This window comes from Panthera uncia, chromosome F1, assembly GCF_023721935.1.
Source record: "Panthera uncia isolate 11264 chromosome F1, Puncia_PCG_1.0, whole genome shotgun sequence".
Taxonomy (NCBI): Eukaryota; Metazoa; Chordata; class Mammalia; order Carnivora; family Felidae; genus Panthera; species Panthera uncia.
The window spans coordinates 55,622,653-55,647,879 of record NC_064813.1 but is presented as its reverse complement, the minus strand read 5'-3'; the positions used below and the strand labels follow the sequence as shown (position 1 = coordinate 55,647,879).

At 39.2% G+C, this 25,227-nt stretch overlaps 1 protein-coding gene across 2 annotated transcripts in view; it reads left to right on the top strand.

The window, feature by feature from the left end:
* Window positions 1-25,227, top strand: part of EPRS1 (glutamyl-prolyl-tRNA synthetase 1) — a 71,733-nt gene that overhangs the window by 42,757 nt on the left and 3,749 nt on the right. For both annotated transcript variants that reach the window (XM_049634566.1, XM_049634567.1), the window contains 12 exons: window positions 7,295-7,528; window positions 8,566-8,828; window positions 10,884-10,935; window positions 11,844-12,053; window positions 12,443-12,515; window positions 14,020-14,099; window positions 14,335-14,436; window positions 15,477-15,632; window positions 16,116-16,313; window positions 16,793-16,966; window positions 21,592-21,752; window positions 24,122-24,200. In XM_049634566.1, coding sequence (XP_049490523.1) covers window positions 7,295-7,528; window positions 8,566-8,828; window positions 10,884-10,935; window positions 11,844-12,053; window positions 12,443-12,515; window positions 14,020-14,099; window positions 14,335-14,436; window positions 15,477-15,632; window positions 16,116-16,313; window positions 16,793-16,966; window positions 21,592-21,752; window positions 24,122-24,200 — 1,782 coding nt within the window. The remainder of the gene's footprint in view (window positions 1-7,294; window positions 7,529-8,565; window positions 8,829-10,883; window positions 10,936-11,843; window positions 12,054-12,442; window positions 12,516-14,019; window positions 14,100-14,334; window positions 14,437-15,476; window positions 15,633-16,115; window positions 16,314-16,792; window positions 16,967-21,591; window positions 21,753-24,121; window positions 24,201-25,227) is intronic.

Genomic DNA, 25,227 nt, shown 5'->3' with positions numbered 1-25,227 from the left:
GGGGCCGGGTGTGGAAGACACACACTGGCAGAGGCAGAGAGGTATGAAGGTTCAAGGTGTATTCAGGGAGTAATGGGTTGTCAAGAGGTTTTGGACCAGTGACTATTTCTCATTCTTCTCAGGGGAACCCTAAAGTGATACTAAGTTTTGACTAAAGTATACATATTATTCTTGTTTTAATGATATCTTTAGGCAAAACATTTAGCCAAATGGATGGTAGCACTGAGTATGGAACAGGATTGTTTGCTGTGAGAGATGAAAGGAATGGCATCTGTGGTAGAAAAGGGCCATATTTAATAATCAAGATGTACAGTTCTGTTCAAACAGTAGTGTAGTTCTAAAACATGACCCAACGAGTAGTGCTGTAACTGGATATAATTCAGTCCCTCTTAAACTTCCAAAATTATAGACTCTGGGCTGTGACAAGAACACAGAGAGGTATGGGGAACTCTCGGACTTGACTTCTGGTACTGGAGGGGATTTGTTGTCCCATCAGTGTCCTGGGCTTTGGTTGGAGAAGAATGGAATAGGAGGTTCCTCACCTCATTAACAGTTGCTAGGCCTCTGACTGGAAACTGTCCCCCTAAGATTCTTTCTTTCATGGACATTTGACCTCTGCTGAAGAGAGAAAATGCTTTAGGGAAGTCTTAAGGTTTTGGTCTAGAAGTTAATGTTTTTCTCTCTATTGTGAAGTGTGATAAATCTCTTTTTTCTCTTTAGTGAGCCTGTTGGAAGTCCTGCAGAGCCATGACGATCTTAAAATAGCTCTGCTCCTAGGAATAAATCCTGGAGCTTAGGACATAAATCCTTGATATCTCCCACCCTCTGGCAAGGTTAGGAGTATTTCCACTCTGTACATGATCCACTCTATAGATCAGACACAAGCTATGGACCCCTCTCTAGATGTCATTTGAGGGGAAGAGCGTTGGTCTTTAAATTCCTTCATTCTGAGGGGCTCCTGGGCGGCTCGGTCGGTTAAGTGTCTGACTTCGGCTCAGGTCATGATCTCACGGTTTGTGAGTTCAAGGCCCGCATCGGGCTCTGTGCTGACAGCTCAGAGCCTGGAGCCCGCTTCCGATTCTGTGTCTCCCCCCTCTTTGCCCCTCCCCTGCTCATGCTGTGTCTCTCAATAATAAATAAACGTTAAAAAAAAATTAAATTCCTTCATTCTGAGTAGAGTATATTGAGATTCTGTGCTGATTATTGGACAGCTAATTATGTGTGGGGTAGTAACAGCAGTAACCGTTATATGTAGGGCAACAGCCAGCTACACCTCCCATCTCGTTGAGTATTGGATTATGGCATATTTTCCTGACACAGCATTGTCAAGCTTATGAAAAGTCCGCCTATGGGTAAAAAAATCTGTGTCTTTGGTAATTAGTCAGATACTTTTACTAGGTGCTTTTTGATCATGGTGAATGGGATACTGAAATTAAGCTGACTTTAGTTTAACCTTGTTTTAATTGAATGCTTAAAATGCACCATAGCAGTGTTTTAAAATACTGCTTGTATTTTTTCTTCTCTAAATGCTAACAGTGGCACATAGTGCTCTTTCCTGTTCCAGAGAATCAGCCCAATTGCTAGGAACGGACGGTGTTATTTAGACCACATCTGGCACTGTGGACTACACACTGGTGCTGTTCTTGCATTGACTCCTCCCCACAGCTTTGTTCAAGAGTGTCCAGATAATGCTCCCCTTTTTATTGGCTCGTTTTAGTAACCAGTAAGAAACTGGATCTGAAAGTAACTTCCTGAAGTTTACAAAGCCTGGATTCTAATTTTGCAGTCAAATTCCAAGTTATTTCCCTTCAGAGGTGATGGGAGTGGTGTATTGCATTAGGAACACTAGAGAGTTCTGGTTTTACCAGTTTATTAATTTATTAAGCAAGTCCGTACACATTTTACATTAATAACTTGTCTAAGCCTCTTAATTCCATTTCCTACAAAAGTAGCTTCTGTTAAGTCATGTTCAGTGGCTAAGTAAGCGATAGTTACAAGCTTCAATTAGACTTTTCTTTTTCTGTTTGTCCATCCATCTGTTCTCCTCCCCCGCCTCCCTCCCCCCACTTGAGGATCAGATACGTGATTCTGTGTAGGAACTTGTAAGCATAAAGGCAGAGTATAAGCAACGGGTAGGCAAGGAATGAAAACCTGGAAGAACCTACCTTCAGTTTCTCCTTCAAGTCCACCTTCTGCTCCTCTTCTCCTTTTTCTCCTGCTCAGTAGGTTGTTACAAAACAGCGGGTCAGGCAGATACAGTGCGAGTTGCATGTCTGAGAATACACCAAAGATAAAATAATTCTGCATGCTGAGTTATTTAAAAATGGAAGTCACTTTTCAGATTTGAAATACTAACTCTTAAAGCTCTAAAGTTATAGCTTCAAGAAATAAAACTTTGATAAATAATAAAACACATTTCTCTAATTTGAAATCTAAATGAATGCAGTTTGAACATGAAATTATAGTGTTGCTTGAAATGAGAGTCAGAAAATTAAGGGCTTTATGGAATACTTAACAACACTTTAAACTCTGGGACCGGGTTTGGCAAACTGTAGTCTGCACCTGTGTTTTGTAAGTGAAATTTTACTGGGACACAACCATGCGTTTTAGTTTACATATTGTCTAAGGCTGTTTATGGGCTATAATTGCAGAGTTGAGTGGTTATAACAGACTCTCAAAAACCTACAGTATTTTTTATTGACCTGGCCCTTTACTGGAAAGTCAGCTGACCCATCTCTTTAGAGGACAGAGTTTTGAGAAGCTTTATGGTAATGACTTTTTTAATTGAAATAATAAATGGCAGCAAAATCAAATGATTATCATGTTAAATAAAAACAATTTAGGGGCACCTGGGTGACTCAGTTGGTTAAATGTCTGACTTTATCTCAGGTTATGATCTCACAGTTTGTGGGTTCAAGCCCACATTGGGCTGGCTGCTGTCAGCACAGACCTGTCTTGGATCCTTTGTCCTCCTCTCTCTCTACCCCTCCCCTGCCCATGCTCTCTCTCTCAAAAATAAAAGAAAAACTTAAAAAAACAAAAACAATTCACAGTTGTTGCATCTTGTCATTGACAGCCTCTTTTTGTCTGATCCTGTCCCAGTGGACAGATGTTGATCATCTTTTACTTCTGCACTTACAGCATTTCAGTTCATGGCACGTTATTTATGCCCCCAGTAATTCATCTTCAATATCCCACCCATCTGTGCTCTTTTATATTTTACACCAGTGTTTGTGGTTTTAAAACCCAAATCATAGCTTATCTGTATTTAGCTTAAGGAAAGGAAACCCCATCGTTCTACCCCTTTGTCTGGTAAACAGGCTATTCTAGGAAACCACTGCCCCTCACCCCTACCCCAAATAGCCTTAAGAATTCTCAGGCCAAAAAATAAAGATTGAAGGGGGAGAATGTAAGAAGAAACAAACCCATCCTTTTTCTTGACAGAGTTTGAGCTTCTTTAGGATTTGTATGTGGTGGGTTTCTGCTATATCTGTATTTGGTACTTGATGCAAACTTGCTTTTGCTCTAAACAAGTATAAAACCTATCCATCTTGTCTGTGAGACCGGACACTTCACAAGACTGACTACAGCTTAGGGATCTTCTAGGAAAATCTGAGGAGTTTGTATTGATTGATTTGTGTCAGAGAAAAGTAGCAGATACATTGTGATTTAGGTAAATGAACTATTAGCTGAGAAACAGCAGAACAGGTGTTCCAGCCTGACTCTAGTCTGGGTCCTCTGTTGTGCTGGATTGGCTCCTGGGATTGGGGTTCCATAATTGGGCTGGTTGGGATTTCCTTACAAGGTTGGGATTTAAATAAATTTAAGTAGATTTAAATAAAATTTATTTAAGCTAAATACAGGTTTCTAATTAGTTGACTTAGGAAAAAAAAGACCCTTCTTTGAAAACCTGTGAACTTTTAGTTCGCTAAATCTCCTAGCAGACTTTTTTGTATGAGACCGGCTTCATTTCTTTCTCTCCTCAACTTGGGAGGATTCCTGCTTTGGATTGTCATCCGTCCCCCCCACCCCACCAAGTGAGAATCTGCTTCCGGAGTCATTATCACTGATGTGTGCAGGTGTAGTTCTCTCAAATTATGTTAGAAAGGAACAAAAAGTGGGAGAACGTTTATTATAGAATTGGAAAACATTTTTTTAAAAAACTGTTTTCGCTGATAATTAAAGTGCTCAGGCCCTTTCGAAAGGTTCTGTTCTTAAATTTTAAATTGGTAAAGTTCTAGGTTTTTCTTACTAAAGTTCTTTCTAGAACTTCCTAGAAAGGTTCCATCTAGTGGCTGCTGCCCACATGGCTGTTTGGGTACTTCTCAATCTGCACACAGCCCTATGAGTCAGCTCTCATCTGCAGATCGTGTTTACTTCCTCCAATTCCCATCTTAAACTTTCCACAGAAGTGTTCGTGTGTAGGCTGTTCCTTTCTCATTCATCTGCATCAACAATTATTTACTGAAAACTTTTCGTGTTTGATTTGGCACACGTTAGATAAGTTTAAAATGATCTTTGTCGGGGCGCCTGGGTGGCTCAGTCGGTTAGGCGTCCGACTTCAGCTCAGGTCACGATCTCGCGGTCCGTGAGTTTGAGCCCTGCGTCGGGCTCTGGGCTGATGGCTCGGAGTCTGGAGCCTGCTTCCGATTCTGTGTCTCCCTCTCTCTCTGCCCCTCCCCCGTTCATGCTCTGTCTCTCTCTGTCTCAAAAATAAATAAACGTTAAAAAAAAAAATTTAAAATGATCTTTGTCTACTAAGAACTTAAAATTTATCAGCATATGCTTTGTAGGGTTCTGTTGTTTACTCTTGTATGGAGTAGTACCATCCAATTTCCCTTTGTAAATGCCTCTTATTCCAGAAAACTAGAATATTAAAAAATATTTTTTCCTCATTGTAGGAGTCATCATTAAGTAGAATCAAAGATATCTTTTGAAAATGCCGTTTTCGTGGCATGGCAGGAGTGAACGGGACACTTAGATCATTGTTTCATACCTTCTGTGATGCTTGGCAAACTGTGAGGGTCAAGATCACAGACTCTAGAATAAACCCTAGATGAAATCCTGGCTCCACTGCCACTTAGTGTGTAACTTTGGGTAAGGTGCTTAGTCTTTCTAAGCTTTACTTCTTGTATAAAATGAGTCGGTTATTTTGAGAAATAAAATGATCCACGTAAAGCACTAAGCATAACGTCTAGTACGCAGTAAATAAATAGGCCATCAAATGATAGTGCTAATTTTTTTATATTGATAATTCTAATTCAAGAATCTTTAGATACCTTCTAAGTCATCAGATAAAACTGCATAGGGAGTAGTATAATTTCATTGTTTTGAAAAATAACCTGAATAGAAAACTTGGTTACCCACAGTATTCCATTTCTCAGTTGGAGGGGATATAAGTATATATAATTTAGTCTATTTTTAGAATATCCTATAATAATGAAGTGATGGACACGTTAGAATTTTCTTCTTTATAATATTTTGAATTGTAATCTTGCCCAACAAGGTTTTTTTTTTTTCTTCATGAAGTGTGTGCCATTTGACTTCAGACTCTGGTCAATACTTGCTTATGGTGTAGATTGGAACTTCTTTCAAAGGCCTCTTTTTGTAGAAGTGGTTGCAGGAAAGTCCCTTAACTTTTTTCCCATTTTCTTTCTTTTAGCTGATGGAAGTTTCTTTTTCTTGCTTCTTTTATCACTAAGTGTGTCTTACTTCTTATGGACAGGTAGATTCTGCTGTGAAAATGCTTTTAACTCTTTTTTTTTTAGTTTTAAGTTTATTTATTTATTTTGAGAGAGATCATGAGCAGAGAGAGAGGGAAAGAAGGAGAATCCCAAGCGGGCTTTGCATCACCAGTGTGGAGCCCAACATGGGGCACGAACTCGTGAACTGTCAGATCATGACCTGAGCCCAAACCAAAAGTCAGACGCTTAACTGACCGAGCCACCCAGGTGCCCCCAAAATGCTTTTAATTCTAAAGACAGAATGTAAGCAAGAGACAGGTCAGGGGTACAAATCAGGCAAGCTGCCGGCTTCTCTTTGTGTGATTTCTCCTCTTCTGTTTACTCCTGTGTGGTACCTGGTGTGACAGACTCTACTTCAGTACCAAAACGTTGTATCATAAGTGACGAGGAAATGTCACTTGTTGATTCACAGATGCAAATTCTTTAAAGGTGTCCCGGTGCTTCCTGTACGCTTTTGACCCCAGTTGTGGTAGTCTTCCTGGTTTCTGTTGTGTTGCTTTTAGCTGTCTGGAGCATTGTCATAATGTAGCCGTGAAGCTTGGATAGGGTAATTTTTTTTTTTTTTTTTTTAACGTTTATTTATTTTTGAGACAGAGAGAGACAGAGCATGAAGGGGGGAGGGTCAGAGAGAGGGAGACACAGAATCCGAAACAGGCTCCAGGCTCCGAGCTGTCAGCACAGAGCCCGACGCGGGGCTCGAACTGACGGACCGCGAGATCGTGACCTGAGCCGAAGTCGGCCGCTCAACCGACTGAGCCACCCAGGCGCCCCTGGATAGGGTAATTTAGAGGCCCTTTTTCTCTCTGATTGATTGATGCCTTGCCTTTTTAGTGGTATCTTGGTCTGTGTTTAGACTAAGTTAGTTAGTACTACCGTTCAGGTAAGGCGTCCAGCTTGGGCCCTTCGCCTGTGTTGTCCTCTGCCGGCATCACAAGTGTCTCAGTTGGGCTGAGTGTTTCATTCTTTTTCATTCTGATTATGTTGAAGTATCAGAGGATGATGTATATAGGTTAATGTCTAATTAAAACCTCAGCACACCTTCCCATTGTATTATAAATTTTTAAAAGAATAATGTAACTGTTCTTTACTTGGGCCCGAGCTGGTTTGTTTGTTTTAATGCTGTATTTAGTGTTTGTTTACTAGGCTAATGAAAATAAGGTTTGTATAGCAAAGCCATTGAGCTGATCTTTGTTCTGATTTTGTAAATGCTGACTCCACTACTTATAGACCCAGGGCTTGGACACTGCCAGTTTGCTTGGATATTCTATTATTTATTTGTCTGTTTACATGTGTAAAATGAGAAATTGTGGTACTATATGTGTATGTGTGTTTACTTTTATGACTTGTATAAAGGATTATAATTTGATTTATGTTTTCAACATTTTTTTTAGCTTTGATCTGTTATTTTATGATTGAGCTCCTTTGTTGCTTGGGTTTCTCCGTGATTATTTATAGGAATACTTTGATAGAACAAATGATTTTTAATAATCATTGAAATTTTCAGAAATGTCACAAAGTTTCAAATAATTGTTTTTTGTCTTTTATTTCAGGCTAAAGTAAATGAAGCTGTAGAATGCTTACTCTCCCTGAAAGCTCAGTACAAGGAAAAAACTGGGAAGGAGTACATTCCTGGTCAGCCCCCATTATCTCAAAGTTCAGACTCAAGTGCGACCAACAGCTCCGAGCCTAGGGGTCCAGAAACACCAGAAGCCAAAGTTCTTTTTGACAAAGTAGCTTCTCAAGGAGAAGTAGTTCGAAAACTTAAAGCTGAAAAAGCTTCTAAGGTTCGTGGGATATTTAGTTTGTATTTTTGTTTTTTACATTACAGGCTATTTTCTTTGCCCAAAACACTTTCTCGCCCATCAAATCTAAGTTCTGCTCACGTATTTCAGTTCTCAACTCTGTGTAGTAGAGAAGCCTTCGCTGACCATTTCTCTCCCCAACTAGATTTGACTGGACAGTCTCTTATATAAGACTCTGCCTTTCTCTGGCATAGTACTTAAACCCTGTGTATTTTAGCTGTTGGTTCAATTGTCCGTTTCTCTCTAGGTTGTGAGATCCTGGAGAATGGGGCCCTAGACTCTAGCAGTGCCTGGCTCATTGTAGGCCCTTGATGTCTGCTCTTTGTTTTACTCCTTCTCCTAAAGCTGAATCAGTCTCAAATGGCAGGTTTTATTTATTTTGAGCTCTGGTGTAATTTGTGCTAATTATATTCACTTCCTAGGAGTAGGATTTTTTGGGTACAGATTTGTGAGTGGGAAACAGTAAGTCATTACAGGTTTTGAAGTTTAACCAGTAGTACAGAAACTTGATTACTGTTATTTTTATGATTGTGAAATGCTCAACATGTATAGTTTAATGGCTCCTGACTTAAATTGCAGTGGAGTGCTTGTTACATACTAGTGCTTTCTTACAGAACTTTCTCTGATGGCGGGCATGTTGTGTAGCAGCTCTGTCCAGTACAGCAGTCACTGGCCGTGTGTCGCCATTGAAGACTTGAAATACGGCTGTTGTGACTGAAGAACTGAGTTTCAAATTTTATTTACTTCACATTTAAATAGCCGCGTGTGGCTGGTGACTGCCGTTCGGATAGTGCAGTTATAATACTGTTTTTCAGTCTCTCTTTTGCATAATTCTGTTCCTGTTTATCATATTTTTTTGTTCTCAGTAGTTAGCATATTTAATGTTCGCCACCCCTACCCTATTCCCCTCTACCTTTACTTGTGTTTTCAAATCTGCTTTTGAAGCTTCGGAGATGGGTGCTTAGTCAGTGATTTGAATTAAATATTATCTTCTCTCTTCCTCTTTTGTTAAACTGAAGGAGCAGGTAGATACGGCTGTCCAAGAACTCCTTCGGCTGAAGGCACAGTACAGATCTCTGACAGGAGTGGAGTATAAGCCTGTCTCTGCCACTGGGGCTGAGGACAAAGATAAGAGAAAGAAAGAAAAAGAAAATAAATCTGAAAAGCAGAATAAACCTCAGAAACAAAGTGATGGCCCAAAGAAAGACTCCTTAAAAAACCGAGGAAGTGGACTGTCATCAAGTGGAGCAGGAGAAGGGCAAGGGCCCAAGAGACAGACCAGGTAACAAAGCGTGGAAGCTTCAGTAGGAGCGAAGCAAGGCTCTGAATGAATTCAGCTCTTAAATGGCTTTTTTAAAAACCAAATTTTGCTTCGTTTAACTGTCCCATGAGGTTGGAGAACGCTGGAAGTATAGTGCCAGCAGATAGCTGTTGTCGATCTTCTGTTTATTTAAATAGGCAACAGATTCGTTTGCTTGGTTCAGGAATCTCAGAATGTAAAAAGCTCAGTGAAGTCTCACTCTTACACTTTTTGTCCTTTCTTCCCAGTTTCTCCTACCGCCATAACGAGTTGGTAACCACTGACGGGTGTTCGTTTGGTCACACAGTAAAAACAAATATATGTAAACAATCCTTTTTTCCTCCCTTTTAACACAATTGGTAGCCTGACAGTAGTCATTGCTTTTTACCTTAAGCAAATGTTTTGAATGAAAATCTTTTATGGAATGACAACATCATTCTCAATAGGATTTTAAATTTGGTTGGTTAAATACAAAACGAAGGTGTTTTAAAGACAAAACAGTGGCATAGATGGTGTTTCAGTACGTTCCAGTTCGTAGGAATAATGTGATGCCCCTGTCTGTAATCCCCATGGCAAAATTAGAGTGAACTTTGTGCCAGCCTCCTTTCATGGCTTAATAAGAGGAGAAAGCTGCCATTAGCAACTGCTATTGTGAGGTCTTTTGGTTTTAGATTTGTTTAGCTGATTTTAAAATTCTGCCTCTTAGTTCTCACATCATACATGCAGTATCTCCTTAAACAGAATATAACGGTGGTTTTTCTTGCCTTTTGACTGGGTGGTCAGATTTATAGATTATAAAATAATAGAAGAGAGAACAGAATCTCTCACCTTTTACCTCTTTGTGAAAGGGTCAGGTTTCATGTAGGCATCTTGTTGAGCTGTGTCAAAAGTGAAATAGCAGAAGTCAGATATAAATACATTAAGATTTTAACCAGTATGCTTTGTTGGTAACTCTAAAACGTAACTAATGGGTGAATTTTCCTATGTGGATCATAAGCCACAGTGCTTGAATAATTACTGATGTTCCAAGAAAAGGATTCTCATCTGGAATAGTTTTTTTTGTTTTTTGTTTTTTTTTTTAATCGCAGATCTAACTTATTTTAGAAGCATCTGTCTGTGCAACTTTTTTTTTTTTTTTTAAACATTGATTTATTTTTGAGAGACAGAGACAGCATGAGCAGGGGAGGGGTAGAGAGAGAGGCAGACACAGAATCCAAAGCAGGCTCTAGGCTCTGAGCTGTCAGCACAGAGCCTGACTCGGGGCTCAAACCCATAAACTGCGAGATCATGACCTGAGCTGAAGTCAGATGCTTAACCAACTGAGCCACCCAGACACCCCTGCAACTTTTATTTACTGCAATTAAAAAAAATTTGTAGGGACACCTGGGTGGCTCTGTCCATTGAGTGTCCGACTCTTTGATTTCTGCTACGTCATGATCCCAGGGCCTTGGGATTGAGCCTCGTGTCAGGCTCCGTGCTGAGCTGGGAGCCTGCTTAAGAGTCTGTCTCCCTCTGCCTCTCTCCCCCACTCATGTGCTCTGTCTCTTAAAAAAAAAAAAAAAAAATTGTAGACCATGTAAAGCTTATTTATACACAGACAGCTATTGGTTTTATACTTTTTGTATGTTACTTTCAGTGGGACACTGATCTTGCTAATTATAATTTTTTTTCTGGATTGAGGTTGGTCAAAGATTCTTCTTTTTAGTGAGAGAATCCCATGTAAGTAGATTCTTTATTACAGATACATTGCCTTATAAATTATAAAGGACTTTGTAAAAGAGATGTCTGCATTAAAATCATAGCTGTTCTTGGGCTTGACTTTCCTAGTTCTTTGTAGACAGTACCTTACCACCTTTAAGAGATGGTGAAATTGTTTTCTAGGTTAAAAACTTTATTTTGGGAATGAATGTACAAGAGAGATAAATATGGAAATAACTCATACTGAAGAGAAACTAATCTGTTTTGAGGCTTATTTTCATTCAACCTACAAGCAATTGATGAACGAAGGGATTCATATTTTATTTTTCATGCCTGCAGGTTGGGCCTTGAGGCAAAAAAAGAAGAAAATCTTGCAGATTGGTATTCTCAAGTGAGTATTTTATTCAGTTGATTTTTATGTTTTCAATTTCTCAAAGACTACGTTGTATTTAGGTTCTAACGTTCAGACAAAGTAATAATGTGTAATGTTGTTAGTAATATATAGTATAGTCCTTTAACGTGTCCCAGTTTTCAAAGCATGTTCACATAAAGCATTGAATTGAGAAGTAGCCCTATGAGATAGTCATTATTCAAGGTTGTTCGTTTTTTTTTAACGTTTATTCATTTTTGAGAGACAGAGTGTGAGTGGGGGAGGAACAGAGAGAGAGGGAGACACAGATTCCGAAGCAGGCTCTAGACTCTGAGCTGTCAGCACAGAGCCCGAGGCAGGGCTTGAACTCACAAACTGTGAGATCATGACCTAAGCTGAGGTTGGATGCTTAACCGACTGAGCCACCCAGGTGCCCCATGGGGCACTTAGGCTTTAAAAAAAAATTTTTTTTTAATGTTATTTATTTTTGAGAGAGACAGAGACAGAATGCGAGTGGGTTAGGGGCAGAGAGAGAGAGGGAGACACAGAAGCAGAAGCAGGCTCCAGGCTCCGATCCGTCAGCACAGGACCCGACGCGGGGCTCGAACTCACGAACTGCGAGATTATGACCCGAACCGAAGTGGGATGCCTAACCGACGGAGCCACCCAGGCGCCCCTGTTGTTATTTTTTAATGGTGAGGTAAAGGGATTAATCCAAAGTCACAAAGACAGTAAACAGGAGAAGCAAGATTGGAATTCAGATCTTAAGAGTTTAGGGCTTGGTGTTTCTCAGCCGAGGAAAGTCCATTTTACGGGCACAGTAACAGTGGAAGCCTTCAGATTTGAAGCTTGGTTATCATTCACTTGGCACTTGTAGTGTAATTTTGGTTTAATTTAGGCTTCACAGACTGTATTTTTCTTTTAAAAAGGTCATCACAAAGTCAGAAATGATTGAATACTATGATGTAAGTGGCTGCTATATTCTCCGTCCCTGGGCATATTCCATTTGGGAATCCATCAAGGACTTTTTTGATGCTGAGATCAAGAAACTTGGTGTTGAAAACTGCTATTTCCCCATGTTTGTGTCTCAAGGTGCATTAGAGAAAGAGAAGACTCATGTTGCTGACTTTGCCCCTGAGGTAAGTCAGCTTGCTTTATTTATTTTTACAGTTTTCTCATCAACTCGAAAGTGTATTTTCAGTTCACACTTGAATGGTAATTTAAATGACAAGTTACAACAACCGGTTTAGATAAATACACAGCCATTTTTAAAAGTGTGTATATATATATATATATTTCTGTCTTCAGGGCAAGTTACAGTTCTGTTTGTTACATTAACTGGCTCTTACTTTTTGCTAAACATTTATAAGGACAGTAAGTGTCTACTTTTCTTACCATGAACAGCGGCAATTATTTTAACTTGCCTTAATTTCTCTAGCAAAAATTGAAGTAGAGATTTGCCTGCATTAGTGCTGTTTTTCTAAACTGCTGTTTAAAAAATGTGTGGAAAATGATTTTCTCTTCTTAGGTTGCTTGGGTTACACGATCTGGCAAAACAGAGTTGGCAGAACCAATTGCCGTTCGTCCTACTAGCGAAACAGGTGAGGACGGGCCTTGGAGCAGGAGGGCACTCACTGGGACACTAGAGGTGGCTTCTAGAGTCGAGTCTCCGTGTCTGTTCTGTGATATTTAGAATTCTTGTTGACGGTACAGAGTTGAACGAATGTTGATAAAGGTGAATGTATACTGAAGTTGCGTAGAATTTTATTCTGTGTGCAATAGTCATTAGGACGAAGGTGGTTTTTTTAAAATAAAAAACACTAATCATTTTTTATTTGATGCTGTAACTTTTCAGAACTTGCCAAGAATTTGATTCTTGGAATATTTTTTTAATGTTTATTTATTTATTTTGAGAGAGAGTACGAGCAGGGGAGGGGCAGAGAGAGAGGGAGAGAGAATCCCAAGCAGGGTCCTCACTGTCAGTCCGGAGCCCGACATGGGACCTGAACCCACGAACCATGAGGTCATGACCTGAGCCAAAATCAAGAGTCCGACACTTAACCGACTGAGCCACCCATGCGCCTCTCTTGGAATTGATAATAAATTTGCAAGCACTAATGTTTTATGCCATATTTTCTTAGGAATTTTTAGTCATTTTAACACGACATTCATATTTGTATAGGTTTTTATAGGTTCCTAAGTGACTTCATTTCCATGGTGTGTTATTCTTAAAGTAGTGAGTGGGAGAGGTGGAGGCAGCTGTTGTCTCAGTTGTGGAGGTAAAAAGAGGTCTCTGAGGTTGAGTGGTTTTTCTAAAGTTACATGTAGTGAGTAGGAGTGCCACTTGGAGGTTTTGAGTTTTGGGGCTCGTCAGTGTTTTGCGAAGTGATTATCCATCTTTAGAATGAGGGATTGTTTGCTCTTTATTTCATACTTCTAGGGATAACTCTTGTATAATATAAGGATGCATTATTGAAATTATGACCCCAACTGTTTTCAGATAGGCAGAGTTTTATTTTAGTAATTATAGGTAGTCGTGAGTACCTATAATAAGACCGACACCTTCCCTTAAATTAGCAGTTCATGATAAGAGCTTCCATACTTTGGATAGATGCATTGAATAGGTTTACTCTAAATAGATAAAATCTAACTTGCAGGATTCAGCAAGTTATTTAACTTCTCTATGCTCAGATTCTGCATCTTTAATGATGAGATTCAAGTATCTACTTTGTGGATTGAATGAGAATTGAACAGTATAATGATGCAAAGAACATGACATAGAACATGATATATACTCTAAGATCTTCGCTTAGTGTTTTTGAAAATAAAACAGCTGAAAAGCAGTCAAATTTAATGTCAAATGTAAATCCCAATGTAAAAAGAACATAAAATAAGGTCAAGTTTAGATAGATTTTCTTGACTAATCCGCTTTATGCAAAATATAACAATACCTTTTACTTACCATTACATACGTCAGATACACATTTACACAAACATCATTTTAATTTCTGGTAATTATGTTGTTGGTGTAACTGTTAGCAGCCTTCAAAGAGAAACAAAATCTTCAGTGATTAACTCTGCCTGTATTTGCCTGTATCTTTTCAGTAATGTATCCTGCGTATGCAAAATGGGTGCAGTCACACAGAGACCTGCCCATCAGGCTCAATCAGTGGTGTAATGTCGTGGTAGGTACACACTCTTTCTTCTTCTGTTCTTTCATTCTTATTCTTACTCATTTTTTTTTAAAGCACATTTTGTTTCTCCTGATTTTTATATTCAAGGGATTGGGAGAATGGAAGTATTTTTTTTTTTTACAGTTATGGATTACAATTATGATTTCTGATTACTTACCACATGAAATTGTTAATAAAAATTGAAATGCTCTCCATAATGGTGAAATTATATTCCTGCCTCTTCCAGCGTTGGGAGTTCAAACATCCTCAACCTTTCCTACGTACTCGCGAATTCCTTTGGCAGGAAGGGCACAGTGCATTTGCTACATTTGAAGAAGCAGCAGAAGAGGTATAAAAAGTTATCTTCCATATTAATTATGTTCCATTTCTTTGTCCAGGCTGTGCTTTTTTTTTCCCCCAGCTGTAAGTAATACAGTGCTGTCTATTTGTATAGAAATCATTCAACAAATAAATACAAGTTGAAATATAATCTGATCTCAAAATAACTTTAAAAGATAATTTACTGGTATAATTGTTTTGTTACTTAAAATTTATGTATTACTTGTTAAAAGAAAAAAAAAAGCAAGTTATTTACTTATTTATTTAGAGAACACGAGTGGGGAGGGCCAAAGAGAGAGGGAGAGAGAGAGAATCCCAAGGAGGGTCGGTGCTGTCACATGGAGCCCAACGTGGGGCTTGATCTCACGATGTGCAAGATCATGACCTCAGTGGAAATCCAGAGTCAGATGCTTGACCGGCTAGCCACTCAGGCAGCCCTTATATTTTCAAATGAAAGTTTTTTCGGACTTCCATGTATAGAGGAAATTATAATCCCAGGGGTGAAATTAATTATTCTTCAGAAGATTTTCACCCTGGTTACTATATATTTTTATATCTTTCATAAATGTTTCTTTTTATTTTTTTTTAATTTTTAAAAATTTATGTTTATTTTTGAGAGAGAGACAGACAGACAGACAGAGCATGAACAGGAGAGGGTCAGAGAGAGAGACAGAGACCCAAATCTGAAGCAGGCTCCAGGGTCTGAGCTGTCAGCACAGAGCCCGACGCGGGGCTCGAACCCACGAACTGTGAGATCATGACCTGAGCTGAAGTTGGAAGCTTAAGCCACCCGGTGCCCCTATTTTTCTTGTATTCTAAACTTATGAACATTTAAAAAAATTATTCAGTTTCTTTTACCCTACTTGGTTGAATGTTTTTCCATAATAAATACACACTAGCTGCTTTAGCCTTCCCGTAAAAAAAAAGGTATTTATTGTTTGAGATGCTTGTTCCATCACATTTAGTTTTAAATAGTACAGTTTTATAGACCTTTAAGAAATAAATACACCATGAATTTTGATCGCTTTCACATTTAAAATGTTGTTACAGGTCTTGCAGATACTTGACTTATATGCTCAGGTGTACGAAGAGCTCCTGGCAATTCCTGTTGTAAAAGGCAGAAAGACTGAAAAAGAAAAATTTGCAGGAGGAGACTATACAACTACTGTAGAAGCATTTATATCTGCTAGTGGAAGAGCCATCCAGGTATCAGCAAAGTGCACAAACGGTTCATAGGGACTATGAGCATAGCCTCTGGGCACATCCAACAGACTGCAGGTTGTCAGAGAAGTAGACCATTTTCAAACAAATCAGTACATTTCATGTGCCTCCTAGACCATATAATTTCAGGCTTCTCTGTCCCATTCTTCTCTAAATCTCTGAGGTCACTTAGTTAAGCAAAGGCTTGTATCCTGAATTACCAAAGCACGGATTCTTTTTTAGCCTTTGTAGTTGAAATTAATCCTATGAAAGGGACTGCTCCCAGCAAATACACTTCTGTAGTGTTTTTTTGACTAATCCTAGTCTCTTTGTTGTATCATTTATGCTTTAAGAATTTACTTAATATAAAAAAATCAAAGAAGCTAAGTTTATATATCTAGTGTCATTTTGAGTGTGTGATCTTATAGAAATCATTTTCAGAGGCATGATTGGGGTTATTAAAATTAAAGCTTATATTTCTATTTTTAGGGAGCAACATCACATCATTTAGGGCAGAATTTTTCCAAAATGTTTGAAATTATTTTTGAAGATCCAAAGACACCAGGAGAGAAGCAGTTTGCCTATCAGAACTCCTGGGGCCTGACAACTCGCACTATTGGTGTTATGACCATGGTTCATGGGGACAACATGGGCTTAGTATTACCACCCCGTGTAGCTTGTGTTCAGGTAAGGAAAATATTTCTGCTTATCATTCCTTTTATAAAATACAAGCCCTGTTTACTAAAGGAAATTTGAAAGGGTGATTTTCTGAGTATCATTCAGGTAGATTTTGCTAATATAGAAACAACATAGAGTATGATCTGTTAGTATTGTGTAACTACGTGTATCATTTCTGTTATTGTTTTTTTTTTGCTCATAATTTTTAGCTGCTTTCTACGTAAAACTCTTTTAGAAATCATTTTTTGAAATGACTTACAATAGGTTTAATGAAATATAGTAGGTCAAGTAAAAATGCATTTAGCATAGAAAAGTAATGCAGCTGAGTGCTACACGTTCAGTGGAGATGAGAAATCACATAAGTTGATCCGTGTTAAAATTTATAGTCCCTAGTTGGTTTTGACATCTGGGTGTCCCGCAGCGGTAAGACTTCATTACCTTTGTACACTGTTTCTTTGTATAAATTTGTGACATTGTGCTGGTTCTAGGTGGTGGTTATTCCTTGTGGCATTACAAATGCACTTTCTGAAGAAGACCGAGATGCTCTGCTTGCGAAATGCAATGATTATCGAAGGCGGTTACTGAGTGTTAATATTCGAGTTAGAGTTGATTTGCGAGATAACTATTCTCCAGGTTGGAAGTTCAACCACTGGGAGCTCAAGGTAAATTCTTCAGTTGTATCTTTCCCTTCCACACTCCCAGTTTGGAGTTAGAGCTTCTTTATGCATATGCTTTTGTGAGACATAAGGCTTCTCATTACATTTCTCTGTTTGGATAGTTGTTTTTTTTCTTCTTCACTTAAACTTCACTTAGACAAAGTCCAGATCTTTGTTACAGCGAGGGATACCTAAAGCTTACATATTTTCTAAATTTAAAATCTTTTCTGTGGAAGCTTATTTTTATCGTTAGAATAAAAATGATCTTAAAGACCTTCTATATGATTAATAAACTTAAGACTGTTATACAAAAATGTTTACACCAAGAATTCATATAATAATAAGCTATTTAAATATTTAAGCTATTTAAACAGTAAGACTGTCAGAATAACGGTGCATGGTTATCACCTAGCTGACATTGTAAAACATGAGAGATTATCATCGTATTTGGTTTTTCACACCACATTGTTTTTCAACACCAATTTGTTGGTTTTTATTTTGTATATTCAAGGCTAAATTCTGGCTTAATGTTTTAAGACGAATTTCATTTATTGCACATTGTCATTAGTAGAATAATCTATACTGTTAATTCCATTTTGTAAACTTCTGGGATTTAACTTGATTTCATATGCTTTATTTAACAAGGGAATCATATTAGATTTAGCAGTGAGGAGTCGAGAATTTATAAACTTACAATCCAGGAAACATGCAAGAAGAGTAGTGACACTGCAGCTGCAAGCTGGTCCCAAGTGTGGAAGCTCAGCAGGAGGGGGATTATTCGGTGTGAACACACATAGGGTTCCCCAAATTGCTATTAACGGCCCACTTTATTTTAACTGGCCCCTAAGGTAAATCTTCTGTGCTAAAACTTAGTAGTTATATTCATTCTGCTTCCCTTCTGTGTAAAATGCTTTTTCCTTTACTTACTCTCCTACGTTTAATGAAGACTTTAAAGATAAATGTTTTCTCTGCATGACTTGCCTTTACCTGCAGTGTTTTTTGCTTACTTAGAAGTAACTGTTGTGTGATTCTGGTGGCAGCTCGTCTGAGCCCATGAGTACTTAGAGGAGAAACTTACTCTGCTGCTGGCTGGATTGAAAGGGGAAAAAAAGGCATCCGTATTCCCTTCTCCCTTCTGTGTTGTTCCCCTTTGTTCTCCCTTCTTCTCTTAGAACCGACTTGACTTTGTCCCCGTCACTCTTCTTTTTCATATCCTGCTGAACCTGTACCGTGAAGGGGACCTCTTAGTAGGAGTTGGCTCCCCCACAGCTTCCTTGTCTACAGTTCTCAGGAAAGAAAACAAAGCCCCTGTGTTCCAAACATGATTCCGAAAACTAAGGCACACCAAGAGAGTTCTCCAGTTAGTGAAAAGTATTGATGGCACTTTTTAATGCCATTTTAATCTCCATTTAGTCCTAGGATTCCTGAGAAAAGAAAGTATTTTGAAAGATCTAGATTCATACTCATTTGGTAGTAATTAATTTTATATAGAGAGGCGGTGGGGGTGGTGCGGGATATGTACTGTGAGACTCAGTTGAATAACTGGGGGTACGGTTTGGTGGTGAGACCAGACCCTGCGACCCCCCACAACTTCCTTAATACCTCTTCCTGTAGTAGGAAAATAGAAAGGGGGAAAATAATGTGAGTGAATTCAGTACTTTTCCTTTTACTGTGTTGGATCATGTTGTGTTGCTATTGAAAAGAAAAACAAGCAAACAGCCTTTTATGAGTAAATTCGTAACTTGTTACTTAGAAAAAAACTATCAACAAAATCTATGCCTCTGCTATGGTTTGGCCTCAGATTATCTTTCTAGCTGTTATTTTTTGTTAACCTCCTTTCATACATCCTTGTCTCTGTTCTCAGACAGTCTCTTTTCCACCTCTATGTCTTTGCTTGTGCTATTTCTTCCACCTCGGTTGTAAAATTTGCTATCATGAAACAATCATAAATTTTTTTAATGTGTTTTGTAATGTTTTAATTTATTTTTGAGAGAGAGAGAGAGAACAACAGAGCACGGGCAGGGGAGGGCCAGAGAGAGAGGGAGACACAGAATCCGAAGCGGGCTCTAGGTTCTGAGCTGTCAGCACAGAGCTCAACGCCGCGGGGCTCGAACCTACGAACCGTGAGATCATGCCCTGAGCTGAAGTCAGACGCTTAACCAGCTGAGCCACCCAGGCACCCCAGACAGTCTCAATTTTGTGACAAGCATGTATAGTACAAAAAATTAATTTTTCCTTCCTGAACCAGTTGAAAGTAAGATTCTAGCCTGATCCCTCTTCACTCTATGAACACAAAATTGGAGAGTTAACATTGATCCATTACCAGTGAGTTTTTGAACCCCATCGAATTTTCTGAGTTGTCCCCTAGTGTCTTTCATAGCAGAAGGATCTGGTTCAAAACTGAGCTACATGTAGTTATCACATCTTGTTAGTCTTTTTTACTCTGGAATAATTCCTTAGGCTTTTCTTTGATTATCACGATCTTGACACAGCACATTCCACGTTCACCTTTTAATCAATTAAATAATACATATTTTTGTTTTTAAAAAAATATTTTTGTGGAGCCATGGTTTCTCATGTCATTCAGTGGATTATAATCTAGTACAATCATTATTTTGAGGCTCAAAGTATCTTTGATACGACTCATAAAATCCCTTAAAGCTGACTTTTGAGCGTTTCCTTGCTGTCTGGTACTAGAATTAGTCGTATCTCACAGAAGCCCTGGTTCTCTGAGCAGAGATGGTATTTTGTGCTGGATGCACTCATCACTTTTGAGCTGTCCCTCTTTCCAGACCTTCTCAGTAGACGGGGCTGCAGACTGGGGATGTGCACGCACACACGCACGCACACACACACACACACACACACACACACACAAATTTACGTCTATGTTTCTATATCTATGTAATTTGATAACCGGGAGTTCACATTAATACTTTCAATTCCAGTAAAAAAGCAGGACTCATTCTAGTTTTCTCCCATTCCAGGTTTTCACTCCCTTCTCTGACAGTGAAACACCTAGCTCCAGTTATCCTTAATACCTTGATTTATTTGATCAGCCCCTCTGTATGCAACCAGTCTCTCTCTGCCTTTGCCACCCACTCCCCACGTGAATGCCCTTCCCATCCCACAAGGGTGGTGTCACTCCATGCCAGGCTCTTCTCAGGCCCTCTCGCCCCACTCAGGCTCTGACGCCCTGCCTTGGGCTGCCACGGCTCTCCTTGTCCAGTATAGGATCCATCTATTGCTGTTAGTTGTCAGTGTCATTTTAGTTTCCTTTCATCAGGAGTAGTTCATCAGCCTTTCTTTGCCATTCATGAAATGGGCATTTTTGTAAATATAGGTCATTTATTTCATAGAATGTTCTTCAGTTTTGATGAAATCCCTCATTAATTTTTGCCTTCTTTAGTAACGTTCTTCTCTTTTCCAGCTGAGGGTGGTCTCCCACTTCTGATTTTCTGTACTTACTGTCTGTATGCGTGCCTTATTTGCCTGGCAAATGGGAAGCTCCTGGAGGACAGGATCTGTTTTTTATCCCTCTTGTAAATCTCATTACACTCAACACTGTTACACATGCATGTACATTGGGTAAATAAAGGAAAACAATGAAATAATGTCATACTTAGTATACAACAATTTGATGGTGTTCATTATTTTATAAAACAAGTCTTCTCTAAAGGTAAATCATTTTTTCTAGAATAACATTTAAAATTTTCCTGTGGCTTTGATTTGGAGGACTACTAACAGCAAAACCGTATATGTAGAGGTTGCCTAACTTAAATTTGAAAACCCCAAATTAGTTTTAGAGCTCATTTACTCAAAAAAAAAAAAAAAAAAAAGTTTGGAAAAAAACCCTACTGTTTATCAGGTAAGGTACTCTACCCTAAAAATAAGGTTTCCCTGAGCCTTAATCCCCTCCTGGAGCATTCATGAGGGTTGAACGTTCACAGGCTTAAAGTTGCATTTAGTCCTTAAGCGTCTTTGTAAAATCCAAAGGTATTGAATAGGGGAGCAGTTCCCAGAGTGTAGCCCCAGGACCAGCAGTGCCAGCATCACTTGAGAACTTGTGAGAAATATGAATCTTTAGGCCCCATTCCTGGGCCTAGTGTAATAAGAAATTCTGGGGGTAGAGAATTTGCAGTCTCTGCTTTAACAAGCCTTCAGAGATTCTGCTGCACAGTAGAGTGTCCAGACCTGAGACCAACCAGAGTATACCATTGTGCCCCATAAGAGTCCCAGATGTGCCAAGGTATGCTAATCAATGGTTTGGTGGCCTTAGGTTCAAGAAGCCTTCTCGGTTTACCAGCTCGTGCCACACAAATGTAACTTTCTGTGCGTGCTGTCATTTGAGAAGAGTCAAGAATACTGATCTAGACAGCACTACCCTCCTGTTTCTCCATTAAACACTTTATTAGCTCAAAACCACTTGGGCACTACATCTTTTCTTAGGTTCATACGTTCTTTTTGGAGATCACCTTAGTATCTTAGGAATATTGCCTGCTGCCTTTATTTGTTAATGCCTTTGATTTTGGGGTTTTTTATGATTTATGGTAGATAAAGCCATGAAATAATTCTTTATCTTCGAGTGGAGACATGCATGTATCATTTTAACTGTCTTTTTTGTTTTCTAGGGAGTTCCGATCAGACTTGAAGTTGGGCCACGTGATATGAAGAGCCATCAGTTTGTAGCTGTCAGACGAGATACTGGAGAAAAGCTGACATTTGCTGATAATGAGGCTGAGACTAAACTTCAAGCTGTTTTGGAAGACATCCATGTGAACCTTTTTACAAAGTTAGTCCTTAGAATTGCTTTTGTTTCTGATCTTGAAATCCTGTTCAGCTTTTGAGAACTTACTGAGGGATTTTTTGAGCGCCCCAACTGGAAGCCATCTTTCTCTCTGAGCTCCCATGGTTCTTCATTTACGTTTCTCTTTGTGTTTTTGACTGGTAGCATGATGATTTTTCCAAGAGCTTTCTGCTTAATAGGTTTGCAGCAGTGGCCTCTCTGTCCCATGGACTAATTGGGGTTAACTTTAGATGCAGGCTTTTATGACATATGAATTTGGGGGATTAAGGCACTGATTGTCACCTGTGTGGGTAGACATTAGCAGCAGCCAGGAAGCTTTAAAAAATACCAGTGCCTAGAACCCTCCCTAGAAATATTAATTTAGTAGGTCTAGAGTGAGCCTGGCAGCTGTAGTATTAAAAGCTCCCCACGTGGTGATGACCTGTGGCCAAGGCTAAGAACCTTTCGGTTGCGATTGTAGGTCCGGGATGAGAGGAAGCTTCAGGGCTGCCCTGACCTGTGGAGAGGGGTCTTCTAGAATCAGGGGTTCCAAGTCAGAGGCACTAGAAGATTGGTGTGTGTGTGTGGCACCATATTTTCTCTCCTACCCACCCGAGGCAGAGAGAAAGGCCCACTGCCCCTGGGGATGGAGGTTCAGTTTGGGGGAAGGTAGTGCCTGCATCGTGTTTATTCCTATATCTTCTGATGCCTTGTGCCGGACTCATTAGGCTCCCATAAATCATGCATTTAAGGAAAGAACTAATTTTAGCTGTGGCATTGGTGCTTGCTTACGTTTTTGGGCAAGTGGTTTCATTTCTCTGGGCTTGCTTGCCCTAAAATGGAATGATAATGAGTCTCTTGACTTCAAGGATTTACTTAACCAGCTAATGAATAGTGCATTTGAAGTCCATCTGAACTCAGAACAGGTAATACTGTCAGAGGTGAAAGATCAGAAGGCTGCCCGTCTCTGTTGCTGCCATTTAATGCTGCTGTGCATTTGGGGGTGCCTGGGGGACTCAGTTGGTTAAGTGTCTGACTTTGACTTGGGTTATGATCTCACGGTTTGTGAGTTCGAGCCCCGCATAGGACTCTGATGTCGGTGCAGAGCCCGCCTCAGATTCTCTGTCCCAGTCTCTCTCTGCCCGTCCACTTGAGCGCACGCACTCTCACTCAAAAATAAATAAAACATTAAAAAGTAAGTAAGTAATGTATTTAGGACAGTGGTTCTTTTCTAGGGATTCTCTTCAGAGTCACCTGGGAACTTTGGGAACAGAAAGATACCTGAGCCTGACAGGTTTTAAGATAGATTCTGGTTATCTGTAGTATTAAAGTGTTCTCTGTGTGATTTCAGATGCACACGCCTGGTTGCAAAACTGCTTTAGTGGCTAAAAAGCAGTTTTTTTTCACTGGCATTTTTATTCAGTAAATTTGTTAACAGTGTAGGTTGCATAAAGGTGCACTTTTTTCCCACCTAAGTCTTAAGCCTGGGAAGTGTGTATTCGTTTTTCTCGATCTCATTGGCTGTAACTTACTCACATAAGCTTATCTCAATATGAAGAAGTCCACAGGAGGGGATTTGGTGGAGAGCTAGCAGGCACTGGCACAGAATTCACATGGTCTTAGACCTGAGAGTCAGAAAAGAAGCATATGCTTTCTCTTTCTTTGTCACCACCCATGAGTGGTCCTCATGTATTGTGTGGCTTTGAATGTGGAAGAGAATAAATACTTATTTCCATTTCTAAATGTAGTTTAGAAGTTCTTATAAGGGAGTTATGTAGTATACGATAACCGCTCGAATATTGTGTATTTATTGTTTTTCCTTTTTTAAAACATGCTCATGCCTTTGTGTTCGATTCTTACAATAATCCTATATGGTAGTTAGATTACTTGAGTGTTTTTCCAGTTTTGTGGAAAGGAAAACTAAGACCAAAGAGGTTTAAAAAATGATACAGACTCTCATAGATGGTAGTGGTATAGACAGGAATAGAATGTTGGTTAGTAGAGATTTAATGGCAGTAACAAAAGTAATTAGAGCACCTGGCTGGCTCAGTGGGAGAGCCTGTGACTTGATCTCAGGGTCATGAGTTCAAGCCCCATGTTGAAGTGACTTAAATAAATCAAACTTAAAAAAAAAAAAAAAGTATTACCTGTTTTTATGCTTGGGAAATTCCCCTTTCATTTAGTGTTAATGGTAATACAATGATGAGTTGACTGAGACTTACTGCGTGTTGCTGTTAGTGACAAAGTGGAGATTCAAATTGAGAAGTTCTCACTTCTAGGTAATTGCTCTTTTGTTAGATTATGCTTATTTTTTAAAGAAAACTTTGTCATATTAGTAAGAAAAAATATATTCTTTTTCAATTATGTTTTGATAGGGCTTCTGAAGACCTTAAGACTCATATGGTCGTGGCTAATACAATGGAAGACTTTCAGAAGATGCTAGATTCTGGGAAGGTAAGAGACTTCTGGAAAGTTTTGAATATAAAATATTTCAGTAATGGTATTTTAAGACTCACTGAATTTATGCATGATATTAATCCCTTTTATAAGGCCAGTCACGCAACAGGATTATATATTACTCCACATTTTATCCTGTTTTCCATTGGCTTTCCTAAAGCATTACAGCATTATATCATTTCTGGATAACACTGTGAACTGATTATGTAAAAACTTTTTCTCTCACTTTAAATACTGGCTAAACAGCATTCATTCTGTATGAATGAGAAAACCATGGGCCAGAGTCTAAATGAATTACCCCGAGCTCTGCAGAGGCAAACTTGGTCCTAAAATTTAGATGTCATTTTGACTAAGTTTAATGCACTTTCTTCTGGATATTTTTGTTCTTATGTATTATTTTTTTTAAGTTTATTTATTTTTAGAGAGAGCAAGAGCGGGGGAGGGACAGAGAGACAGGGTAAGAGAGAAACCCAAGCAGTCTTTGCGCTGTCAGCGCAGACCCTGATGCAGGGCTCGAACTCACAAATGGTGAGGTCATGCCCTGAGCCAAAATCGAGTGGGACACTTAACCAACTGAGTCACCCAGGCGCCCCAGGTCATAACCTCTTAATATGTTTTTTATTGCATGAGCTGGGACAATGTGTTAATCTCTCTGGCTCTCAGTTTACTAATCTGTAAATGAGTACAAGATAGATAATCTTAAAATCCCCTTCAGATCCATAATTCTTCAGTAGGTTTCTATTATTCTTGGTTTATTGCCTTTGTGATCTTCCACCTTTCTGGTTTCTGGAAGTTGTCACTTGGTTCAGATTATGTACTTCTTTTTTTTAATTAAAAAAAAATTTTTTTTTAATGTTTGTTTATTTTTGAGAGAAAGAGAGCTGGGGAAAGGGCAGAGAGAGGGAAACACAGAATCCAAAGCAGGCTCTAGGCTCTGAGCTGCCAGCACAGAGCGCGATGCGGGGCTCGAACTCATAAGCTGTGAGATCATGACCTGAGCCGAAGTCGGACGCTTAACCAACTG